This window comes from Xenopus tropicalis, chromosome 8 (genome assembly GCF_000004195.4).
Source record: "Xenopus tropicalis strain Nigerian chromosome 8, UCB_Xtro_10.0, whole genome shotgun sequence".
In the NCBI taxonomy this organism is placed as follows: Eukaryota; Metazoa; Chordata; class Amphibia; order Anura; family Pipidae; genus Xenopus; species Xenopus tropicalis.
In genome coordinates, this window is record NC_030684.2 from 82,365,705 (window position 1) to 82,392,863 (window position 27,159).

Sequence of the window (27,159 nt, forward strand, 5' to 3'; positions counted from 1 at the left end):
ACTTAAAGGTGTGAATCGAGTTTAAAGATGACCTGTCACCCTAAGAAATAACTTCAAATTATTTTCTATATTGTTAGTTGAGCAAAATAAACTTTACTTACTCTATATAAATAATATAAATCTTGTTTCCTTCCGTCTTGGAATTACGTGTTTTTTGTCCATTTTGTGGACACTGTTATTAAGGCAAGCTGTGTATCATACCAAAATCTTGTTTATGTGCCAGAATGGGGGACCAGATGCCCAGGTGCATGCACTGGCTACACAGTTAGATGAGGAGGAGGAGGGAGGGGAAAAGTGAGATGTGCAGTGACATCTAGGTAGTGCTAAACGGAAAGCTAAAGTTATTGTCTGCCCCACCTCTATGCCTAAGGCATAGAGGCGGGGCAAGCAATATATGATTGACAGCTGTGATTTTTAAATGCCTTTATAATGGGTTTGGATGTGTTAATATAAAAATAAATTTGGGTTTCGTGTTTAATTTGAAAAGGACTTTTATTATAGAGCTTTTTATGTCTGGGTGACAGGTCCTCTTTAAGGAAATATTACACTATATACATATTTCACTTCTTTTCTTTCATCTTTTATGCGCTTCCATTTTTATGCTGTTTGGAGAATTTTGTGGCCCAGTCAAAAGTGGGTTTGTTGAGAGGAAGTTGCATGCAGTCATCCTACACAAGTGACACTAATTATCCATTTCACGAAGACTACATGGAGCGCTGAGTATTTTTCTGTTTTGGTTCTTTTATACCTGGGAGCCACATTTAAATGGAAAAACTGTTGGGGAACAACAAAAGCATGAAAAAGCTTCCTGGGGGTGCCAATAAGAATAATTGGCTACTTAATAGCCTCTATGTGGACTGGCAGCCTACAGAAGGCTTATCTTGGCATTATACTCGGTTTTTATGCAACCAGAACTTGCTTCCTTACCAGAAATGCAAAAATAAGCAGCTGCTTTGAGGCAACTGAGAGCAACATTCAAAGGTTTGGAGAGCAACATGTTGCTCCCAAGCCACTGTTTGGAGAACACTGATGAAGGGGATAAGAAAAGTCGGGGCAAGGACTGCATCAATCAGCCACATATCAGTCGGGTAGGGCCACTGGGGGTCCCCATACAGGGGCAGAGAAACTGGCAAATCGGTCTAAAGCAGTGCTGTCCAACATCTGCGGTACTGAGGGCCAGAATTTCTCTACCATACACGGTGGAGGGCCACTAATGGAAGCCAGTTTTGACTACTCCCCTTTTTAAACCACACCTATTTTGTCACAATGGTGGTAGTGCAGCAAAAACCCAAATGCTTGGTCCTCACTGCTGGGATATCAACCGTCATTCATATGTGAAAGAATTATATTATGTCATATTAAGACAGGGCCACCATCAGGGGGGCACAGGGGGTACAGTCGTCCCGGGCCCGGACGTTTTTAACTTTAAAAGGGGGCCCGGCTCTGCTACAGTTTTCTTAGTAGCTCGGGCCCCCTTAAATCAATTCCGGGCCCTGTCATTGGTGGTTAGCGGACGATCCTATTGGTCGCGCCCCGTGCATACATGCACGTCAGTACGCACGGGGCGCAACCTTATAAAAGGGCTGGGGTCTTTCGGCACTCAGAAGTGCAGAGGAGTCATCAACGAGGTACCTTGCTGCTGAAGCCGCCACCAGAGGAGCCAAACAAGCCAAGGGGGGCTGGGCTTTGCTGTGCTGTGCTGGCTACCAATGTACAAGGGGGGGCACTGCTGGCTACCAATGTACTAGGGGGGCCCTACTGGCTACCAATGTACAAGGGGGGGCCCTGCTGGCTACCAATGTACTAGGGGGGCACTGCTGGCTACCAATGTACAAGGGGGGGCACTGCTGGCTACCAATGTACTAGGGGGGGCACTGCTGGCTACCAATGTACTAGGGGGGCCCTACTGGCTACCAATGTACAAGGGGGGGCCCTGCTGGCTACCAATGTACTAGGGGGGCACTGCTGGCTACCAATGTACAAGGGGGGGCACTGCTGGCTACCAATGTACTAGGGGGGCACTGCTGGCTACCAATGTACTAGGGGGGCACTGCTGGCTACCAATGTACTAGGGGGGAACTGCTGGCTACCAATGTACTAGGGGGGCACTGCTAGCTACCAATGTACTAGGGGGGGGCACTGCTGGCTACCAATGTACAAGGGGGCACTGCTGGCTACCAATGAACTAGGGGGGCATTGCTGACTACCAATGTACAAGTGGGGGGCACTGCTGGCTACCAATGAACTAGGGGGGCATTGCTGGCTACCAATGTACAAGGGGGGGGGGGGCACTGCTGGCTACCAATGTACAAGGGGGGGGGCACTGCTGGCTACCAATGAACTAGGGGGGCATTGCTGGCTACCAATGAACTAGGGGAGGCACTGCTGGCTACCAGTGTACTAGGGGGGGCCCTGCTGTCTACCAATGTACAAGGGGGGGGCACTGCTGGCTACCAATGAACTAGGGGGGGCACTGCTGGCTACCAATGTACAAGGGGGGACCCTGCTGGCTACCAGTGTACAAGGGGGGGCACTGCTGGCTACCAATGAACTAGGGGGGGCCCTGCTGGCTACCAATGTCTCATGTCTGTGAGTCCTTTGTACTGGTGCGAGGGGGGCCCAGAAAATGTTGTTGTGAGGGGCCCCGTGATTTCTGATGGCGGCCCTGTATTAAGATATACCCTTAAATCCATATGCCTCCTCCTCCCCTGTGGATAAGAAACCCCCAGCACATAATTACACACCTTAGGGACCATTTAATGGCTATTTCCAACTGCTAACAAACTCCCACAACAAACCCCTGCCAGGTTTACCTCCGATTGGGCCTATGCTGCCTGTGTGTGCCATACTCTGCCTGCCCTACCCTTCCTGCGTGTGCCATACTCTGCCTGCCCTATGCTGCCTGTGTGTGCCAAATCTCCCTGCCCTATGCTGCCTGTGTATGCCATACTCTGCCTGCCCTACCTGTTTGTGCCATACCCTTCCTGCCCCATGCTGCATGTGTGTGCCATACTCTGCCTGCCCTACCTGTTTGTGCCATACCCTCCCTGCCCCATGCTGCCTGTGTGTGCCATAATCTGCCATACACACAGGCAGCATAGAACAGGCAGTACATACAGTGTCTGAAGTGTGAACAGTGGTTTGTTTTACTATAGCAAACTAAAAGCAGCTGTTCTGATTCTAATCGTCAGGGGCAGCAGCATTGGCAGGCAATGAAATAATGTGCAAGCGTTTTTTGTTGCACCATTTTCCACCAGCACTCTTTCCTCTCTGTATGTCCCTGCCAGTTCTGTTTATGTCTGTCATCTGGATTTCTACAAAGAGAAAACATGCCCTCATACACTAAATAATTTTCCTGATAGAGAACACAAGCACACATTAATGACTGCAACCTCAGTAGCAATCACACGTAAATGGACGCAGGCTTTCTGAAAAAATGGCACTATTCTTTAAAGTACTTGGGCTCTAATTTGCTCCTTGCACTTTTTGGCAACATGCACCATTTGTTTGAATGAATAGTTTGTTTGAATGAATTGTGTGCAGTGGAGTAACTAGAAACTGTTGGCCCCTCCTCCCTTTCTTTTTCTCAGCATTTTCAGCCACAGTTACCTCAAAATGGTCATATTTAAAGCCCAGCGAGTGCCTGGCTGAAGGTCTGTGAGTTTCTGTGTGTGCTATTATCCTGTATTAGCTTGGTCCTATTGACATTGATCTGCTGCCTGACCTGACCTCGGCTTGATTATTATCTATGATTCTTGCTTAATCCTTCTGGTACCTTGGACTGTATTCTGCAACTGCCAGAACCTTTCTTCCTCCTCCTTCCATACCTGTTGGTGCCAACAACCTTGGTACCCTGAGAGCATGTTTTGTTGGTGACTGCTCCTTAGCTTGGCTTTGCCCTCCAACAGCTTTTGATGTTTTATCTGTAGGCAGTTTCAGTACAGAATACAATAATGTGAATTGAAGTAGAAATATTACTACTTCAGTGCTTTGTAAATAGGAACCATAGCAACAGGTACAATTAACCCTTAACAACCAGTCAGTAGGTACAAAACTGAGGCTGTTGGGAAAATGCTGGTAGTTGTAGTTCAAAAGCTTGGCCCTGTAACAGTCCATGCCTCTTCGGTTATTGCTAATACATGGTATTCCCTCCCTTTTACCCATGGTGTACCCATAATGATCTCCACATTGCAAATTATTTGGATGTACAAATAGTTAATGAACCGCCTCTATCCTTGATGTTTAATCTCTTGGCCCAGGTACATGTGGTTGTGCAATTAAGCAGGGAGGAGGGGTATGGAGAATCAGGAGGAGAAGAAGGAGTCATAGATGACCTCAATATAAAGGTCGAGTTGGGATGTGTAGTTTGAACTTTGCTTGAGTTCTATGTATTGGGACACGTTTGTATGTTTCCTGACATAGATTACAGTCATAACAATTTGTGGCTGCACTAGCTACAAACCCTGATAAGATAAAACAGCTAGCTGTAACTGAAAATTAGAAGTATACAGAAAACAGAAACTTAGGATGAGTGTTGGTGATAAAGTATCTCCATTTTGTAAATAAAAGATAGTAAATACATTTGGGTGGACACTTTCTGAGACAGCTGGAAAGCCATCTGTTTGACTAACTCCTGTTAGGGCTCTGGCAGACATTGTTTCCTGCCACACATGGTGGCAGGAAACAATGACATTTGAGTGTCAGAGCTCTGAGTGCTGTGTCATATTCTAAATGCTGCAGTTGAACCATGCCATTTAATCAGATTAAGGCTAGCCCTACATGCACCGATGAAATCGTATGAAAAAAAATCAACATGTATGGCCACCTTAACTGACTAATATTATCTTGGAGAATAGGGAAGACTTCTAAACCACCCTCACTCAAACCCCACCACTTCTGTCAAGAAAACATTTTGATGTAGTATGCATGTATTCCCTCTGTAAACTTGCTTACTGTTACAAATCAGATCACCACATGGTTTTTCTGTTTTTATATGCAGTCATCAAGTTTTTCTTGGATAACACCATTTCCTCTCAGCAAAAATATAATTAAAGGGGTAGTTTGCAGTTGGTCTTCATTTTTTATAGTTCTTTGATTTCATTTTTAAGTGGTGGTGGACAGATCAAAACTAATTGCTGAGCTGTTGCTTTGGAACAATGGAAATTTTGCAAATGATATACACCAGAAAGATGGTGTAAAAGCAGAGTAGAAGTCCTGGGCTGATGAAATAATACAGTTGTTAAAGATATGAGAGTAAGGGCTCTGGCACACGGGGAGATTAGTCGCCCGCGGCAAAACTCCCTGTTCGCGGGCGACTAATCTCCCCGAGTTGCCTACCCCTGCCATCCCACCGGCGGCGCGATTCCGTGCAAATTGCCGAAAAAGACTCGCGAGTCTTTTTCGGCGATTTCCTGAAATCACGCCGCCGCGTCTGCCATCCCGCCGGCGACTTACATGTTCGCCGGTGGAATGGCAGGGGTATGCAACTCGGGGAGATTAGTCGCCCGCGAACAGGGAGTTTTGCCGCGGGCAACTAATCTCCCCGTGTGCCAGAGCCCTAAAGGAAACAAATGTCATTATGACTTTTGACATCATCGATACTTCACGCCAACCTAGTGAACAAGAAAGGAGAGGGAGTGGGGTATAAGAAAAACATCATAATAATCAGCTCTTAAATTATCTGTACTGCAATGCCTTACCGGGCGATGCATTATAAGGGGCAGCCAATATTGCCAAAAAATGCGAAGTCTTGTGTTAGTTGGTGGATATGGGCTGAGGGTGTCTGCACCCGGCATATTCAGTGCTTCTGGGGGTAGGCACAATTAGAGGATTTTTCAAACGTCAGGGACAGTCTGCCTCATGGGCCGTACCCTAAATGTCAGCACCATTCAATGCTGCTGATAAATATCAGCACAATTAAAGGCATTCCATTCCCCATCCCACAGGCCAATAGGAAAATGCCACAGACAGTGACTATTTATTAGACCCATTGGGGCCTGCTTTGGCCTCTTTGACTTTAAATGACAGAGCCTGTTTTGAATGTCAATTTGGACCTGGTCGTCATACACATTTTTGTTTCGTAGTTTAAGCCTTGCATCCCTTTGACATGGGATAATATTGTGTTATACTAATGTAAACCTTGCTAGATGTAAAAGTACTTTTTAGTGATGTTGGATCATGGGTCACACTGGACTCTCTAACCCAGATGGGCCCTTGCTAATTGGAGGAGGAAGGGAGAGTGTGTTGTGGTACAACACCTCTTTGCTGCTATGCCAGAGGTTCTTGCAAACAAAACGGCTTCATTGTCAAAGTGCCACCATTGTGTACACACTTTGTAGGTAACGAAAGCAACTAAAGGAATACCCCTTTAAGGGTCACATCTAGTAGTCCCAATCCCCACCAGTGGAAAATGTTCAGGGACCAATATGTAAACCTGATTTCCTTCAGAAATGTACTCCCTTCACTTTAAGCCAGTAATGCCTAAGGAGAGCAACTTCAGCTATAAATCCTTAGGTGGAGCATAATGCTGCTCTTTCTAGCTATGTAGGCACATGTAGCGAAAATATGCGTAAAAACGCAAGAGTTTGAAAGTCTCGCGTTTTTATGTGTATTTCGTCTACATGTGCCTGCATCTGAGCGTATTCCATTCATTTGGGTGCAGGCACATGTAGGAGGCGTAGGGCGGTATTTTCAGCAAGCGCTTTATTGGTTGCCGAAAATATCTGCCCTATGCCTCGTCTGGTTTTAGCCTTACATCACACGCATGCACAAATGCCCAGTTGAAGCTGAAAAATCGCTACCCACGCATGCACAAATTGCTTACTGCGCATCTGTGCACACAATCTGACGCAAAATTCGGGGGATAGCCAATACTACTTTGTGATGGAAGACTGGGGGAGAAAAGGCTAAATTGGGTAACTCCAGAAAAAACAAGGTGGGGGGGGGGGGGGTTGGATTTACAGCTCTGTCCGTGGTATAGGGTATATATTTTATCAACATGGCCAGTAAAAATGATGCTTGATGCCAATGTTAATGTTATTAATAGGAAAAAAGCATTAAAATATAGGAAGGACAGTATTTTATTCCAGAAAAGGTGGCATCCCTGCAGAGGAATAATGACTAATATAGAAATGCACTGGTCAGTCAGTCAAGTTTCTGCAATATTGGCTAATGGTATATATTGAAAACTGGCTAGCCTTCCCTGAGCCTGCTGGTGGTATTGGTTGAGCACACTGACTTTCCCAGGTGCAATATGATTGCCAGTTGCTGTGCCTGAGCTATTTACAGCCATAAACTTGGATCTCTGAAAGCGCACAGACACGTGGCGATCTAACGATGTTTCGTGAGACCATCGGTCCCACGAAACATCGTCAGATCCGCCACACACAGTCAGGGCTGAATCGGCAGGTAAGGAGGTAGAAACAATAGGATTTCTACCTCCTTCTGCCGATTCAGCCCTGACGGCAGATTTTGGTCAGGCGCCTTCTATGGCGCCCGATCAAAATTTTTATCCTGGCCGATCGGCGAGTCGTCTGATATCAGCAGCTTCCTGCGATATCGGTCGACTCGCCAACATGCCATACACGCACCGAATATCGTATCGGTGCGTGTATGGCCAGCTTAACAGACTGCGATAGACCCATGAGCCATCTCCTTAGTGCTACGCTATAACCCGCCTATAAACTGGCGCACGTTTGGGCCAAAAAAAATCTCTTGTAAAACATACCAATCAGGGCCAAGGGGTAGGGCTTAGGGCGCCCGGCACAGTTGGTTATAGAGTTACTCGCACAGTCCTACGGAGAGAGTCGCTTGACAATGTGACGGAGAGACTGGTTTCTTAAATGAAGAAAGTACAGCGAGAATGTCACTCAGTAAGGAACGTAGGTAACTCAGGGCTACAGTGACACACGGAGTTAAAGCGCAAGTGTAAGGCAGCCAGGTAGGGAACAAAGTAACGCGGCTAGTAGCGACAGAGTTTTAGTAGCGAGAGAAACAGGAAAAGGGAGAGACACAGGCGCGTGATTTAAGGGTTAGTAAGGGGAAGTGAGAGACGGCTGGTATGGGGAACATGGCACAGTGGGACTAGGAGAGCCGTAAGTGGAACATACAGACAAGGAAGAGCGGGGAGAGGGATCATGCTGAGGGTGGGAATGATAAGGCTTAAGTAGCTGTTGCTTTAGAGAAGGCGGCAGTGTGACGTGTGCTGGAAGTCTTGTGCCAGGACCACAAGTGGAGGAGTGTATCCTCTCAGGCACCAAGCGTTTGACAGCAATAAATAGGTAAATAAGTGGAATTCCTGACTTCTGGATCCATATTAACACTTCATTTGCTGACTGTATTCTCTTTATCTACAGGGGACCTGTGTATTTTTTGAGGTGGAGAGCAATAGAAGCCCTTGAAATTCCTGTCTGGCAAGGGTGCACTGTGCAGTAATGGTGAGAGAGGCACCTCCGAATGGTGTGTTACTGGATTCTACACAGTCAAACAGTATGGCAGACAAGATCATTCGTCCAGGCACAGCTACTTTGCCCCAGTCTCCAGAAAGTGAACTGGGTCAGAACTCAGGAGATGCTACAAAGCTGTACACAAGGCGCTGGTTCATTGTGCTGCTCTTTAGTTCATATTCTTTGTGCAATGCATTCCAGTGGCTTCAATATGGTATTATTAGTAATATCATCATGCACTATTATGGTATAAGCAGTCTAGCCATAGACTGGCTCTCAATGTCATATATGTTGGCCTATATCCCACTAATTTTCCCAGTGGCCTGGCTCCTGGACACTCGTGGCCTTCGTGTCATTGCATTAATTGGCTCTGGGCTGAACTGTTTGGGTGCCTGGATTAAGACAGGTAGTGCTCGGCCAGACCTGTTTGGAGTGACACTTTTTGGGCAGCTGGTGTGTGCAGTGGCGCAAGTTTTCATCCTGGGAATGCCGTCTCACATAGCATCTGTGTGGTTCAGTTCTTCTGAGGTCTCCACTGCATGCTCCATTGGAGTATTTGGCAATCAGGTTTGTATACAGTTTACTTGGGATCTAATATTTTTTGTGTTATTTACTTGGCCGATCAAAGTTTCCATGTTGGGAAAATAATGACATACAGTTATTTAAGCAAGGAGTTAAAGTTTGTTAGGAATACAATAGGAGGGTGAAGTTTGATGGGTAGTGTCGAGTTAAAAAAAAAAAAAAGAAGTAAAGTTGTTGATAGATAAGCAGCTCAGTATGGTAAGGTACATAAAATAGATAAGTAAGGGATTTTTTATTAGTTTTTTTTAGAATTGTCAGAACTACCACTGGGGCAACAGATCATGACAGTCAGCCTGGACCATTTTTAGGGGTGTTTGCTGAAAATAGAATTAATAAAAAAAAAAAAGCTTAATAGTTCTGGGTGCTGATATGTTACCTGAAATATTGAGGCAGTAATATATAGCATGCTTTTGATAAAGCTAGTGCAGGTAGTGCCTATTGGGCAATTACAGGAAGGCCATCTCTAATAATTGCTCAAATTTCATCTGAGCAATTTGGTCGTTAGGCCAATTTTTTTTTTCTTTTTAATACACTCTTTATCTACTTAGATTTTTAATTAGTAAGAAGCAGTTGACAATATCCAGTGTGAGTGCCACAATATAGCCATTTGATAATTAACCTTAACAACATTGATATTAACATAAAAGTAAGGAAAGACAGAAAATAAGAGAAGATGACCCAATTTGAGCTAAAGAAATATCAGTCTAATAAAGCTGACTGGCTGGAGGTTGGGGAAACCAGGGGGTAGTTGCAGAGACTGTGCAAAAGGGTATCTCAGGATCCAGTATTTGGCAACCAGCAAGCATTAGCTGCCCAAGTCTTGATATTCTTGTAAATCACAGTCACAGTCTTGCTGGCCAATTTCAGCCATATTTTCCTGACTTTTTGCATATGTATTGATATCACAGACAGTAGTTTCGACTGACTGACTTTAATATAAAATGTTTTTATACTTATGTGCCTTCTTGACAGGTGCAGGCTGTAGCAGCAGACAAATAAGTAAGAGGAGCTGGACCTTCTCGTCACCTCCTCAAAATCTACTCAGCTGGATGATACAATGGCTTTCGGCCACATCCATAAAAGTCCAAAGTGTCAAATATAATTTTTTTAGGTCTCCCATAGAGAAAAATAAAGTGAGGCAAGCTTTAAAAGTCCTGTTAAGCAAAGGAATATTGCCAGGATTGTGTTGCATGGCACAGACTGACGTGGCAGTGTTATAAATCATATTGCCAGGGTATATTTTTTTTAGGAGGGGCAAATATGTGGGCAGTGTTGGATCAAATGAACCACATTGGGGGGTGGGGGTAAAACAGGAAGTTGGGATATGGGTTGGGGACTACAGGGACAACAGATGTAACTAAAACAGTTCTAGGAAAGTTACTGAGCATTGTTGGCAGAGAATATGTATAATCCTGGTCACAGGACCAAATAAGTCCCAGCAATGTGTGTCAATATTGCTGAGAACAGACAGTCTTTGTGTGAGGGGGGAGGGAGCCTGTTTGTGTGTCATGGAGGGGCTTTATATCTGTATACCAGGTTCTGCACATGTTAGAGTTTATATAAGAGCAGGGACAGGGAAACATTGATACTTAAGCTATTGCTTATGTTGGGGATTTTAGTTTTGCTACATTTGGACTGCCTGGTAATTGTTAGGGGTGCACTGAAGGAATTAACATTATGTCTGCATGGTAAATGTAATATGGATTCTTTTCTCTCAAGCTAGGGGTAGCGATTGGATTTCTTCTGCCCCCTGTGCTGATACCGAACATTCAAGACTTGGATTTGCTTTCATATCATCTCAAACTTATGTTTATTGGCACTGCAGCTGTAGCGTCTGTACTGTTTATCCTCGTCATCTTCGGTATGTACCTTAGGAAAAATATATATATTCTTTTTTTGTAGGAACACCTGTACAGTGCTGTAAAATAGTATAAGCAGGATTGAGTAATTGCTGCAAAGAAAATTATATACTCATTCACATCCCCATTGCCTCAGTTATGTGTAGAGCGGTGCTTAATCCTGTTTACTGCATGAGCATGTATTAAAAGAGAATAACACCTGTAAGCAATTAGCACTACCATCTTGAAATGTTATCTATACATTTGACTGTTATTGCTTGTGGCAATGCATAGAATAGAATCTTCAGAAAAACACAGTCAATGAGGGAATTCACAAAAGTGGAGTAAATTGAAATAAGAGTTAGAAATATTATTGGCGTTAAACTGAACATCAGATTCACAAAAGCCATAATCTGTTTTGTGAATATGGTGGTTTTGTACACTTTAAAGGCATTTTACTTACCTTGCTACCAGTGTCCCAGGTGTCCATGCATGCATTAAACACCAAAGGAACCAAGATCTAAAGTAAGGTGATGCTGACGTAGCACCTAGGTAGGTTTTCCAGGGGCCAGTGCAGTTTTCTCCTAACAGGAGCACCGGCCCAAGAAATGTAATTTGTTTCACTGGGGGGTGCCTAACATTTTGGTATGCCCCAGTGAAACAGACTTTACATGTCCTTTAAAATATAAACTCTGTAATAAATGTCTACTTTAAACAGTATGTGAATACTTACTCACCACCAGTGTATATGTAATCTCTCTTACGGTCAGTTTTCCAGGATGCCCCAAAGAAGCCTCCTTCCTTGGCACAGGCTGCATTGCTGTCTGTCCCCCTCAGTCAGTACTCCTACAAACAGTCCATCCTTCGTTTGCTGACAAATAGAAACTTTATCCTTTTGGTTGTATCATATGGTAAGTGGTTGCATCTCAGTCTTTAATTATTATGGTAGGCCATCCTTGTATGTGTCTTTGTATGGACACATATTCTATTTTACCATATAGATTTTTTTAATTCAGTTAATTGAAAAATGTTTATACAGAAGCATTGACCCAATATCATGGATATTTGTATGAGCATGATATATAGGAAGGAGATAGAGGTGAATACCCCAAACCATACAATACATGTCAAATACAAATACAGAGCCAGTGCAAATCCATGAAAAAGGTAAGTTTAAAAGTAAAGCCACCCTTTAAAACCCTTATATGGGCCACCAATTTTTTGGTATTTTTTAGTCCTACCTCTGGGTTATATATTAAGCGCTCTAGCATACAGAGGTGTTTAAAGGAGAAAGAAAGTTACAATCACTGGGGTTTGCCAAATGATAGGCCTGTGCTCCAAACGATCCTTTTCATTCCCTCGTCTATGTTTGAAATCCTGGGGCCAGCGCATGCCCAGTAGACTGAAAAATCTGGCTTTCTTGTTTAAGAAAGTCCACTGCACAAGCTGTAAAAAGGCAAAAGAAGGAAGAGGATTGCTTGTTTGCAGTTCCCCCGGACAGATGTGCTTTTTTTTGCTAATAGGAGCATAGGCCTAGGGTATCAGATAAGTGAATGAAATCACTGGGGGTGCCCAATATTTTGGCACTCTCCAGTGATTAGACCTTTCCTTCTCCATTAACCTCTGAAATCCATTGAGCAGAAGACTGAGGTAATGAATCTTAACATTTTCGCCAAAATCTTAAAAATGTAGCCAAAAATAAACACTGGTACTGTGTGAGCAGTTCTTTAAGCCTAATACCTAACAAATAGACTTCAGGTGGCCTGGGGAGTTGTGCCTCTAGTATTGCATCTAAATTATCAAGGATTTGATTTGACCAAAATATTGGGACCGTACAATCCCATACAATATAGATAAGAGAGGCTTGTTGTGTGTGACATCTAGGACACTCTCATGAGGACTTAGAAAATGTTTGGTGCATTGAGTGTAGTATACTTTATGCAAAAAGTAAAGTTGAAACATCCAGGATCTTTTATTAAAGGGCATGTCAACCCCAAAAATAATGTTTTGCATAATGAAAGAAATTATAATTCTAAGCAACTTTCCAATATGAAATAATTAAAAATTTGTAGCACTTTAAACGTTATTTGTAAATGTAATTGCATAGAAAGCAGCATTTGCTGAATTCCTGGTTGTTACATTTTGAACAATGTTGCAAAGGTCTTGCTTCTCCAGCAATACAGGTCTGTCAGTCTGCTGGCTTGTGTTACAATGTTTCAACAGTCTGAGCCACCAGGGCAGAGAATAGAAAGCACAGGCAAACACTGCTTCTAATAGCAATTATAAATACAAATAACTCAAAAACCATTACAAACTCGTAATAAATGTATATTGCAAAGCTGCTTAGAATTTTGGTTTCTTTTATTAGGCAAAAAATTATATTTTGAGTTGCCTTGTCCTTTAAGAGAGACTGATTATGGGAATTCTACTAGTTCTTCCCATTCATCATCAACTAAAGGTGGCCATACATGTTGCAATTATGATGGTCCCAGGAAAGATCGCTCTTACCCTCCACTAACGTTCAGGGCTGAATCGTCAGATATGGAGGTAGAAACAATAGGAATTCTACCCCTATCTGACGATCCCTGAATGCTTGCTTTTCTGTCCCACCCGATCGACGAGACCAATATCCAAGGCTTTTGCGATTATATCAGTGGTGTATGTATGAGAGTGTATGGCCAGCTTAAAGGAACCCAGGTCACCTTCCCATTTGTCTTTAATGTTATACATTGACTTGCTGAAAAGTTTGCTGTGTAAGCCAGCATAAAGCATAGAGATAAGACCTTTTGAGGATTTTTGCATCAGTTGGTCAGTTAATAAGTATTGGGCTAACTGAATGTTATGTTTGTTATTTTGTACAGATAAGCTACTCTTTTGTGAACCATGCTGCTATAGAAGAAATGCACCAAAACCATATTTGGATTCAGCTAAATGCTGAATCCTTAACATAATGGTCTTTTTCAGAACCAAATCCAAATGTAACTGACCATTTTATTTGTGTCCAGTTCTTATTGGTTAAATGCAAATTTAATTTCAGCGAGTTGGGCATGTATTGCCTAGGGTAATGGGACACAAAGCTATTTCTGGTAATGACAGGTAGTTTTGTTAACCACATTAAAGCCCAGTCAAATCTCATAATTGCACAGAAATTAATTCGCAATTTTTTTATAGTGGTTATGTGATTTGACCTGCAGTATTTTAAATGTTTTGTTCATTGCATTGTTAATATGTAACGTGACTACTAAATACAAAGCAAATATAAGCACAGGAATGATTTACACTTAAATCTAAGGAGGGCTGCTTTGGGCTATGTTATAAAGCTACTTTTAAATGTGGCGTTTCAATGCCTTTACCCTGAGGCACTCCATTTATGTTTAGGGCAACAGGAGGTGAAAATGCCCCTTGGGACGAGCAAGAACTGGCTTTACAACTACTACAACTACATAATTGAATGGGGGTCTAGCAGCTTTGTGCTACAGAGGATATGTTTAGGAGCTTCTGTTTGTTGTATCCTAATATCTTTTGTTCTAATGGCATCTGGTTTCACTCCAAAGCTTCCAAAGTTTATGTCCCCGTGTTAATCTTTGTTATAGTGTTTCAAGCACAATCAGAAAGGGAATGAGCACTCACTCAAATATTTCATCTCAACTATTTGTTTTGGCTAGGCAAACCTAACCACTGCATTTTTCCACGAAGTCTGGCCTGTGTGGATGCTGATGGGCGAAAGCTGTGCCTATTCATGCACACACAAAATAGGTGGATGGTAATAGATCAGCCTTTTGCTAGTGTACATAGAACATAAAAACACTGTGTGTGCCATTGGCCTTAAGCTGTCCATATACTACAAGATCTGCTCAGTTGGCAACATCAGGCTGATCTGATCATTTGGTCCAAATTATTGGATTATAACAACAGGAATATATGAGCCATTGGAGCGAGGACCACATCAATGACCCAATGTGGTCCTCGATCCAACATGAAAGTCAAACCTGCCATTTGACATCTGGATGCCTTTCGGCCATATATTGGTTGGGTTAGGCCCATTAGAGAGCTCTATACATAGGCAGATAAGATGCTGAATCAGTCTAAGGGCTCTGGCACACGGGGGAGATTAGTCGCCCGCGACTAAACTCCCTGTTCGCGGGCGACTAATCTCCCCGAGTTGCCTACCCCTGCCATCCCACCGGCGAACATGTAAGTCGCCGGCGGGATGGCAGACGCGGCGGCGCGATTTCGCGAGTCTTTTTCGGCGATTTCCTGAAAGGGCCCAATTTGCCAGCTGATTGTTTGTATGTACAAAACAGTTTATAGATTTGCAAGAGCCTGTCCTAGATAGAGGATAGTGTTACATGATTGCATAGCTCATGCCATTTTATTAGGCAAAAAAAATATATAATGGGTTGTCTTGTTAAACCTCTGACCTGAGAGGTCCTGAATGCGCCGTATGCACCAGATAAGCAGTGTGGTTAAATGCTTTGCATTAGGTTGACTTGTGACATTGCATTAGGTTGACTTGTGACATTGCTCTAAGACATGTTAACTCTATATAGAAATAAGCCTCTTTTGTTGTGTTTAGTTGGTATGCAATCTAAAAGCCTAGCATAACAAGAAAAACAGCTTTTACAGGTGTGTAAATTAAAAAAAAAAAACTATTCACACTCAAAAACTGTTTTGCATAATAAAGAAATGTAATACTAAGCAGCTTTAATATATTGATTAATTAACATGTTTCAGTGGTTTTAAAATTATTTGTAAATTATTTTTTTCAAGCATAAAGTTTTCTGTTGTTAGTTATCACAGCATGCTCTACCTATTGGCACAATGCAGGATGTAGTAATATGTAGTAAAGCGACAGTAAAAATGGGAAACGTCTAAAAAGGTGCAACATTGTAGTTCCTTATTCCAATGATTATTGTTCAATATGTATAATAATATAGTGTGTAGGATATCCTCCTAAAATCTCCAAAGTCTGTGTCCATGACTACGTGTGTCTTTCAACCTCATCTTGTAAATGTTAAACAATTAAGCCCCACATCAGAACCCTTTCTAACAAGCTCCTGCAAAGATTTTAATTCATCCAGTTCCTTGAGTAAACCTCTCTATTTGCAACACAATCCAGTTTTACCCCTCCCTGCCTTGCACTGGACAATTTGAGCAGCCCCCAGCGGTATTATATAAGTCACACAATTGATCAGTTACCTTTAGCAGAATGAGACACTGGAGCTCCCTTGTGTCCCCACAATATTCACCATAAGTATTCAAGAAAAACACAGAGACATGTTTATAAGAAAATCTATTTATAACCAAAAGTTGGGTGAGCATTGCCTGAACCCAGCTCCCAAAACACTTTGTGGGCCGTATTTCCTGCAGAAGTGGCTCTAGCCCACCATAGGGTGATTATACATTATGCCTGCACTAATTTAAAATGGTTCTGGGAGTCAAAGCTGGTTTTATGGAAGCAGATAATGATTTAAAGGAACGTAAAAAGAAAACCCTGCAGTGTTCAACTGTACTGAAGAACAAAAATTACTCCAAATGGCATTCAGTTTCATACCCTGAATCATGGGTTTGATTTTCTATGCTATGTAAATATTACATACCCTTACCCTACACACACACAAAGTATAGCCAAATGCACAGACAAACCATACAGAGAAATGATTGCAAACGTTGCAGAAGTTTAACATCCTTGTCTGTAGGAATTATCATGCTTATGGCAAATTAGAGCAAATATTGTGAGAATACATATATGCTCCTGCTCTGTAGTGAACATTGGTCCTGGGAATAAGCAGCCAAGTCCTCATGGAGAGGCATGGGAGGAAACTAACTGCTTTTGTTAACCACTGTGTTCTTGGCCTTTGTTTTGCCGTCATTTTCTCAAGGATGTAGTTACGCAACCATATAAATGTAGAAGCCCATATAAACGAGAAGGCCACAGGCCACGTGCTTTTATGTATATGTGACCTAACATCATTTTTTATTTTGCAGTAGTGAGGACATTATCTCCCCACTGTTCCCTCTAAGCTGTGCGCTTGTGTGCGTGCATGCAGATTATACATAAGGTTTGCTGGTGTGGGGATGTATTGTTTAAAAGTGACCTCTGTGTTTCTTCTTGAGAGGACAACAGCAGTCAAAATACCTGGTTTGCCAAAGACCTGACTGTAGTACTGGGTAATGGATATTTTATATGGCATTTTACACAACACTCACTGACTTTGTGTCTATTCCAGGTTTAAACACAGGCGCATTTTACTCCCTCTCCACACTGTTGAACCGAATGATAACCTTTTACCATCCAGTAAGTTAGCATCTGTGTGCTCATGCTCCCCTGTATATCTTTGCATATGCACTGAAAATTGTTGTTCTTTTTAGGGTGAAGAAGTAAATGCTGGGAGGATTGGCTTGACTATCACAGTGTCTGGCATGTGTGGAGCATTGCTCACAGGTCTCTGGCTGGACAGGACAAAGACATACAAGTAAATATCAGAATGCACATGCAATGTGGTTTGTGCATAACAGATAACTACTAATATGATCTGAACATACATGAGCCATGCACATAATTTACTTATGCTATTTTGTGGCAAGATGTCTGAGTATGAGATATACTGTCTATGCATAAATCTTGTAAATAAACTATAAACTGTACAAGTGTCAAATATGAGGGTATTATCCCTGTTTTTCAGACAGACTACGCTATTTGTGTATGCCTTTTCCCTGGCAGGAATGGTGACATTCACTTTCATCCTGAAGCTTCGCTATCTCTGGGTCGTCTTTGTCACTGCTGGATGTCTGGGGTGCGTATACTGTTTGTGACTGAACTTTGTCTATGATATGTGGAGATAACTATAAAAGCAGAAGTTCTGAGCCTTACAGACCAGACACAATGTTCCTGTTAGTTACAAATTCCGTTTCAGTAAAAGTATCAAAAAACTTTCAAAAATTAAATAAAATCATGATTTCTAGGAACAATGAAGGAAATTCTGGCTTGGGATGGTGGTACATACAGCATCTTGCATCCCTTTGTAAGTGTAATGCAGCTAGCTATCAGAATGTTAACCGAATTTCTATAAGCGATAACATTACTCCCAAAGTGGATGGCACTGTAAATGTATCAGATTTGAATTTTTATGGACAAAATTCATGTAATATAATCGACAGTTTGATTACTTTTGATAATTTACGCCTGATTACAATTAAATAGTAAATGTCAGAATTTTTTTTAGGTGTGGTAGTGTGTTTATTATACACACTATTGTATATTATGATCTCTGCAATTTTAAATCACGTTAATATGGCAAGGAGTTGTGAGAATTAAATTCAGACCACCAGCTGACTTCTGTAACAGTGTTGCATAATGCATTGGAGTCAAAACTAGCAAGGAAGAAATTGTAAAGACTAAGATACCGTTTAGGACATTAAGGGGCACATTCATGAAAACGCGAGTTCGAATCCCGAATGAATGGATTGGATACGATAATTTCTCAAGATCGCAAATATCACGAATATGCTTCCGAAAAAATCGTATTAGTCACGATAATCGATAATATCGTATTGGCGATCCGAAAGTCACAAAATTTTTGTATCCGAATGATCGTAAAAAACCTTTCCGACTTTGATCCTTCTGTGCATGATTTTGGAAGCCTCCCATAGGAATCAATGGCACCGTGTAGCTCCAACCTGGCCCAAGGAAAGTCGCGATACCGAAGCTTGAATGAATCCAAAACTTTTGTACTCGGCGCGACAATACGATTTTGTCGCACAAGTTTTGAAGTTGTGCAGGTATGAAAAATTTGCCGAAAATACGCTGATCGAACGATCGGAGCATTTGTGGATTAGTAAATCTCCCCCTTAGTGTATGTATATGTAAATATACACAAAAACACAAACTGAGAACAGCACTTACGTACAGAAGAGCAGTGGGCCACCAAAAAAATAAATAAATCTGTTGATGTTCTTTTTTTCTAATGATGCGATGAGATAAAATGCAAAAAAATTGCAAGGTTTCATGTGATTTTCAGAAATGTAAATAAACAAAAAACTACCTGTAGCAGAGCTTGCACTTAGTAGTAGAAAGGCATTTTTTACAATTTTGAATTTGTCTGACAATGTACTTTTCAAGAATGGTTTTCTGGGGGTAAGCATACTGGTAGTGGCATTTTAATCATTTTGCAATATAAAATTTGCTGATTTCTGGAGTTGCACATTAAAAATTCAAAATGTATTACTGGGGTTACTTGATCTATAGAAATCATAAATCTCCATAAAATTATACATACTTGGTATTAGCGTGTTTAGGAGACATGGGCCTTTATACATTGGCAGCTTATTGGCCATGGGGCCAGCTGAAGAGCCTGTCTAATAATTGCTCAAAAGTCAGGTAGATATCCATCCGACAGGTCTGATTTATTCCTGTAGGGTCAAGGAACACATTGGCATGTTGATGTGGTCCTCTCATCAGTGGCCTGCAATTATTATCTGAGCCAAACAAACAGACCTTAATATCTAGGCATGTTCAATAAAGCATAATAACATGTCTTATTTCATGCATCATTACTTTATGTGTATTTTTAATTACTGTATTATATTGTAATTTCTATGGGTATTTGCCGTTAATACAAAAATATATCTCTAGGTTCTTTATGACAGGATATCTTCCACTTGGATTTGAGTTTGCAGCAGAATTGACACATCCAGAGTCTGAGGGAACATCATCAGGATTACTGAATGTATCAGCACAGGTATGTATATACAACATACCTACATTTTAAATCCATTACATTTAATTAGACTCTTTAACCACAATTAGCTCCATGGAATCAAATTAATCTAAGAAACTGATTTAGATTTGTAGCGACTTTCCAAATTATGATGAGCAATAAGATGTTGCCACAAGCAACAAGATTAGCTACTAGAAATGATATAGCTGGCATACCACAGATCTTAAAGGAGTTTTAAAGGTCAGATTACTAACCTGGAGCCATGGGCTGGTGTACCTCCTGCATAGAAATCTCAAACCTTGTGGTATTTTGAAGACCGCTTCACAGGCATATTGCTTATGAACAACTGGCATAGGCCCAGTCGGTTCGGGGGCCGCATCAACAAACCGATGCGGTCCCCAATCCGACTAAATTTTCACACCTGCCGATTTCAGGCCAGATGTCGGGCAGGCCTGTCGTTAGTGCCCCTACACAGGCCAAAAAGTATGTATGTATGGCCACCTTAAGAAGGAGAGTGATTGAGACATTGGTTTGTAAAGTGATGGTAAGTCCAGAGTTAGAGGAGAATACTAGTGGTTACTGAGTGTGTGAGCAAAGAGTAGGGTTATTCAGTAGGCTATCAAGTTGCTGAGGCTAGATTATGGGTTTGAACGAAAAGGTGAGTTTTAAGTGACCATTTATAAGTCTGGAGACTCAGCGTGTCTAAGTAGAGTCTAAGTGAGTTAACTAGGGAGTTAGATAGTGTGAGAGTTCATTGTGTATGTTCTGTTCTAGTAGTTTGGTGGAGAAAGGGAGTAGAGAGATTGGGCAGAGTTAGAGGAAAGTTTAGGATCCAAAGAAGGTTTTTTTAAGTATCAACTTGATGACTGCGTGACTGAATGAGTGTGGACATATGCCAGTAGAGAGGGAGAGATTATAGAGAGAAGTGAGAGTTGGAGTAAATATATCTAAGAGAGGTGGGATGAGATGAAAAGGAATAGGATCTAGAAAGCAGGTAGTAAGATAAGATTTAGACAGGAAAAGGTAGACAGTCTCCTCTGTTAGTGTGGGAAAGGAATTAAAGGAGAAGTAAAGGCTAAGTCACTTGGGGGTGCCAAAATGTTAGTCACCCCCAAGTGACTTAAATCGCTTATCTTGTACCCCGGGCTGGTGCCCCTGTTAAGAGAGAACTGCACCAGCCGGGGTAGGTGCAAGTGCTTCCTTCTTCCGTGTTGGCGCACATGCGCATTAGAGTGAAAAGCTGAACTTTAACAACAAAGTCGACTTTGTTGTGAAAAGCTGAACTTTAACAACAAAGTCGACTTTTCACTCTAATGCACATGCGCCGGCCCAGGGAATTCGCCCGCGGAAGAAGGAAGCGCTCACTTCAGGCACCCCGGGCTGGTGCGGCTTTCTCCTAACAGAGGCTGTGTATAAATGAGAGTTGAGGAGTAGGACTGCTTTGCACAGGACGAAGCATTCCTGAAGTTATGTAGTGCGTTTTTGTAATGGTTGAAGTTAGTATTGTACTTATTTTTTCTCCAATGCCGTTCAAGCCTGGGGGACTGCATTGGTATTGTTTTAAATGTTTAGTGTGCCAGGGTTGTCTTTTGGTGCAAAATAAGTGGTGTGTGTAGAGGGGAGCAAAGCTGTCCAAGACAGTGGTGATTGCTTCATTGTAGAAAGACACAGCTAGTTCAGGGTCAGTGAATGAAGAGATGGAGGAAAGCACGGGTTGTAGTGTGAATGAACATTAATGTGATGAAGGATCTTGTGTCTGGGGGTAGGATTCTGAGGTGGAGTAGAAGTGTGCCAAAGGGAGAGTGTAAGTGTGAGGAGATGGTGATCAGAGAGAGAAAAAGGAGAGTTTAAGAGGTTAGTTAGAGAGCAGAGTTGAGTAAATTTGATGACAAGGGTATGGCCATCTTGGTGGGTGGGGTATGAAAGCTATTGTTTGAGCCCATAGGAGGTTAGATTATGCAGCTTGGAGGTAGGAGACCCTTCAGTGTCAATGGGGATATTGAAGACCCATTATGAGCAGGAATATCTGAAGAGAGGAAGGGTAGGAGCCTGAGAAATCATCTAGAAATTTGGAAGTTGGTCCTGGAGGGCGAAAGATCAACCCCTATACCATGGAGTTTCTTCTTTGAGACTGCTATAGATAGGATAGGTGTGCAGAACTGGTGCCAGCTTATGAAGGTAATTTATACCATTCATGCAGAAATGGTATCATTATGCATCATAAATAATCAGTTCTGTGGAAATGTTACTCAACCATATTAATCTCACCTACACAGTCCATTTTTTCCATAGAGGGAGGTATGGTGAGGGGTATGGGAGCGGGTGACCCAATAATTTTAATGCAGCAGTCCATGCTTGGTGTGGAGTTTTGAGAGTGTCCGGAAGAATGGCCATATCAGAGACCTGTCTGTAGGGGTAGGTACCCAGGCCTTCCAGTGAGTGAAGGATTGATGCTTGAAGGGCCATATTGGGGTTGTATGGGTTGGGTGAGAGGCACCATTGTAAATAGTATATCTGTGAGGCCAGGTAGTAAAAGTAGAAATGGGGAAGTCCCAGTCCTCCTTTGTCTATAGGGGATGTTAATCTCTCCCAGGAGATGCGGGGTGGTTTGTTTGCCCAAATAAATGGGTTAATTATTGCATTCAGTTTTTTAAATACAGAGCGCGGAATTGTATATGGAGTATTGTGCAGGATGTATAAAAACTTTGGTAGATATATCATTTTAATGATATTAACTCTACCCCACATTGAGAGTGGTAATTTTTCCCAGTTTTTAAGTGCCAGAGAGAGGGAATCCGTTAGTGGATCCAGGTTGAGTTGCCTGAATGTATCGGGGTCATTATGTATCTGTATCCCCAGGTATTTAAATGTTGTGACTTCCTTTAAGAGTGTGTTTGGTGCTGTCTGTATTACCGGGGTGGGGTCGAAGTGGTAGAGTTGGGACTTGTCCCAGTTAACTTTTAACCCCGAATATTTACCAAATTCCTGGATGACCTCTAATAGGTTAGATAGTGAAGTTCCTGGGTCAGCTAGATATATCAAAATGTCATCCGCAAAGAGTGACACCTTCTCTGTGACGTTGGCAAATTTGAGTCCCTTAATATTGGGGTTATTACGTATAGTGATGGCCAGAGGCTCAATCGCTAGTGCAAAAAGGGTTGGAGAAAGGGGGCATCCCTGTCTGGTTCCTCTGTATAGGGGGAAAGGTGGAGAAACAGTGTTGTTCACCCTAACTCTGGCTACTGGGTGTTTGTAGAGCAATTTTAGCCACTGAGTGAAGCGGGCCCCCAACCCAAATCTCCCAAGCACCTCCCAAAGGTACTCCCATTCCACCGAGTCAAAGGCTTTTTCTGAGTCTAGAGAGGCTACTGTTCTAGATCCACTGTTGGTATGGGTTATTTGTAGGTTAGTAAATAATCTGCGGAGGTTAAAATCTGTCGCTCTGCCCGGCATGAAGCCTGATTGATCTGGGTGGATTAGGTCTTGTACTGCCCGAGTGAGCCTGGTGGCTAATACCTTTGCTAGTATTTTGGCATCTGTATTGATTAGTGAAATTGGACGGTACGAGCTGCAGAGGGTAGGGTCTCGGCCAGGTTTAGGAATTACTACTATGAGGGCTTCTGCAAATGACTGGGGTAGTGTTTGTGAGTCCCAGGCTGCCTGGAATGTGCTTAGTAGGTGGGGGGTCACCAGATCCTTCATGGCTTTATACCAATCTGGGGGGAGTCCATCGAGCCCGGGTGTTTTGTTGGGGGGAAGAGATTGTATTGCTCCGGCAATCTCTTCTGGTGTGATGGGGGCATTTAACCAGGCTCTCTCTGAGGGATTCAGCTTAGGTATGTGTATGGAGTCTAGGAAGTGGCGTAGCTGTGGAAGCGTGTATTTAGCTGTGGAGCTGTACAGCTTTTGGTAGTAGGAGGCAAATGTTTCCGCTATCAGATGGGGTTCGTGGACTGTATTACCGTCTTCGGTTTGAATGCGTGAGACAGCTATGGAGGCCTGTTGTTGTTTGGCTAGTATAGCTAGTATTTTGCTGTTTTTGTCTCCTTTGTCAAATATGTGCTGCGTGTTATACAGCAGGGCTTTTTTAGTTATTATGGTAGATTCTCTGGCTAGGGTCGCTTCAGCTCTCCTGATTTCTTCATATGTGTTAGCTGTGGGAGTATAAAAGTGATTGTGTTGGGCTTCTGCAAGACGTTCCTCTGCTATTTTTATAGACTCTCTAGCTTTTTTCCTTGCGTGGGAGATTAGTGTAGTGAGAGAGCCTCGTGTCGCTGCTTTTGAGGCATCCCAAACTATTTAAATCCTTATTTTTAACTCTTATTCAATCAGGTATTTGGTCTGATCTTCACCACATCACAGGGACAAATTCTGGATAAATTTGGGGTTGAGGCTGGAAATATTTTCCTCTGCAGCTTCCTGTTGGTGGGGACAATCATAACAGGTAGTACAAAATATTTTCTCCTTTCACTGGCATCAGTGAGTAATTTGGTTGTTAGTTCCTGTATGTCCCACTTGGTGTTTCTGAACTTTTTTGTCTCTATACTCCTTGATGTAATTAACGCTTAGTAAAAATAAATAGGTATTGCTGCATTCTAACATTTTAGGCATATCTGCATTATCTTTTTCTATTTTATGGGCTTAGGAAGTAGTACTCCATTGATTTTGTTTTTTTTTCTCTCAACTTCTTTCCTGCCTCTGTATTTATCAATGTTGGCCCTTCTCCTTTTGTGTTATATTTATGCCACCACTCTAATTTGCCACTCAGGATGTATTAAGCCTGACCTTCGCAGACAAAGAGCCAATCAGGAGGCAGCCAATAATGTAAGTACCACTGTGTACACCATGTTTGAAATCATTTTTATACATTTATACAGTGTACAGTCTTAATTTCCCTTCTAGAGTATAATCATTTTACCAGCTTTATAAATAGGGCATTGCTTAAACAGACTGTAAACTATATGAATCATGCAGGACATTCCTCGTCTGCATAATTGCATATCATGGGGACATTTTTATAGACTGAGAAGCACACAGCACACCTAGAGGTAAAGCATTGATACAGTATATGTATATATATATATATACACAGTCCATGTAAATGGTAGCACGCCACAAACCAGGAGTCAAATGCCTGGGTGCTAAAGCAAAAAAATACATACAAACTGCAGTACAGGCCAGCACTCACAGGACTTCTAGGATAATGACATCAGACGAATAAAGATGTTATAACAAAAGATCTTGAAGCATGGTTCTTTATTAATCCAATGTTTCAGTTCCAGCCAGGAACTTTCATCAGGGATTAACTACATGTATTTTGGGTTGTGCACCTCACAGAATGTTAAGGATTGAGTGCTGGCATTGGCATCTACTGGGCTATGCCCTTACAATTAACTGATAATTCAGTAACAAGTAAATAAAATATCATATCTAGTTAAAAATAAGGTATGTTGACCTTTAATGCTTGAAATACAAACTAATCAAAATTAAGTGGCTGTAAAATGTATCCTGTCTGACTGATGTGTAATATTGTTTTCTTTGAATATATTTTTTGGATGTGAATAAATGACACTATAAATACCTGGTTGCTCATAATATGCATAAAAACCGGTTTGGCAAATTATTGGCTTAAAAAAATGCATCAAAAGCTCTGCTGGAGCCTTCATCAGAGAGACAACATGACAGCTTAAACATTTTTAGAAATATTTTACACTTAGAAATGATACAGGCTGGATATATCTATCATTTTCCATACCTACAAAAAAGTAAATATTGTGTTAAGATATAAAGCCATTAAGCCCAAGTTCCAGACATGACAGCCAATGTTCTTACAGCCTTTCCATGAGAATTCTCTGCTCTCCTTCAATTATGGCTCAGTCGATCAATCTGACCATTAAGGTAAGTGTCTAACCTTGCTGCACATAAGGATAGTGCCATTAACACTGCAATGGCATTCACTGTGTATGAATCTCTTGAAACTGACTTCCAAAAGATTTTTCATATAACTGTATTTACAGTATTACTGTATTCAGTTGTTACATATAAAATTTATAAGTACTTAACTGAGACAAGCATGGGTCTGTTATAAGAATAAATCTTTGTCTAAAACATAATTTGTGTATTAGATGGCCCCTTTGATTTTTATCTGATGACAACTATTGGTACAAAACAGGTTTAAAAGTAAAGTATGAAGAACTAAAAACAGTTGAATACCTGAACTGCAGAGTTAATATGCAATGTCCTTATTACCTTATGGTGTAAAATCCTAAATGGTATCTAAATCTGCTTGGCGTCTAAGGCTGCTTTGAGCTGGACTGCATTGGTGGGCTCTTTTGTTAGGTGAATTAGGACCAGTGTGACCATTTGTGTTTTTTTGTTTTGTTTTACAGCAGAATGCTGAGCCACAAGTGGAAGAAGGGGAGACCCCTTCCTCTCTCTTGTCCTGTCAAGAGTGATAACAGATTCCATCTTGCCACAGAACACAGCTTTAAACAAAATGTCTGCTTGGTAATGGCATTTTTGAGGCTGGTGATGTTTCCATCAGGGTTCTTTTATGCCTAAGTGAACAATTTACCTTTGGACTTTAAGTTTTTATACCAAAGAAGAATTCTATCAATATATTTTGCAAACCAGGATGCACAGACTGCCATGGAATCTGACTTGAGTATTGCAGTTTAAAATTGTCAAGTGTTTGTAATTAGAGACTTAAATAAAATCTAATTAATTTATTTATTTAATACATCTATTATTTTATAGACACACTACATTATAACGTGTAACTCCATATTTCTATGTAGAACCAGAACTAGGTTGCAATGCATCTCTGTTTAGAAGGTCCCCCAAAACTATGTTGTCTTCACTGATCTTTAGGCAATGCTCTGGCAGAAGCACTGGACTTTTAACTCTATTTAAAATAAGTAAATGCTGACTAAAGTCTGCCAGGCATCAGGTGCAGGTTAATATAGACCAAAGCACACTTGTGACTGTTCTTGAAAATTCTTCTGTCTCTGGATGAAAAGAATAATAAAAGCAAAATAAACAGATAAAAGTAATGAAAGAATTCCAGCTACTACAGACACAAATAGCTTCTGCATGTGCTGTAGAATATCCATATCCTTAAGGCTGAGGACAACTAAATAAAAAATGCAGAAGCAGCAAGAATGAAAAAAACTACTCTTTAAATAGCCTTCTGGCTAAGGCTAGTGCCACATATGGCTGTTTAAATGGTTGATCTGCTTGCCTCCACACACTCCTGTCTGCAGTGACATGCACTGTGTCAGTCTGGATGCATACACATGGAGCAGATTTTAGAGTGAAAATTCATACCATTTTAGCTCCAAAATCTACTAAAAGTGCCTGCACCAAGGCTCACACAGTGACTGTCAGTGCAGACAGAGTTGATTGGCTGTCTCTCTGCCCGCATTTATAGGTAGGTAGAGTACCAGCCATGTGTAACACTAGTCTTAGTCACAGGGGTGCTGCTGCCCTGAACGTCAATGGAGGGTGGGCTACGTGTATTGCCACCTTTAGATTCGGATGTGGGATGAGTTTTTCCTGATCTGCATTTTACTAGCG

At 41.7% G+C, this 27,159-nt stretch overlaps 1 protein-coding gene across 8 annotated transcripts; it reads left to right on the top strand.

Annotated features, from left to right (window-relative positions):
* The first annotated feature begins 7,598 nt into the window (after positions 1-7,598).
* On the top strand, positions 7,599-26,627 carry flvcr2 (FLVCR heme transporter 2). 8 transcript variants are annotated; one of them, XM_012968455.3, is made up of 12 exons: positions 7,599-8,279; positions 8,355-9,011; positions 10,746-10,887; positions 11,635-11,775; positions 17,095-17,162; positions 17,237-17,340; positions 17,551-17,661; positions 19,500-19,605; positions 23,917-24,028; positions 24,353-24,408; positions 25,419-25,482; positions 25,974-26,316. In XM_012968455.3, the coding sequence occupies exons 2-11, from the start codon at positions 8,433-8,435 to the stop codon at positions 25,479-25,481; spliced, it is 1,482 nt and encodes a 493-aa protein (XP_012823909.1). In that variant the 5' UTR covers positions 7,599-8,279; positions 8,355-8,432; the 3' UTR covers position 25,482; positions 25,974-26,316. The 8 variants fall into 8 exon arrangements, with proteins under 8 accessions (XP_012823909.1, XP_012823911.1, XP_012823910.1 ...); XM_012968457.3 differs by having other exon boundaries at positions 25,977-26,316; XM_012968456.3 differs by lacking the exon at positions 25,419-25,482 and having other exon boundaries at positions 25,977-26,316.
* Positions 26,628-27,159: the final 532 nt, after the last annotated feature.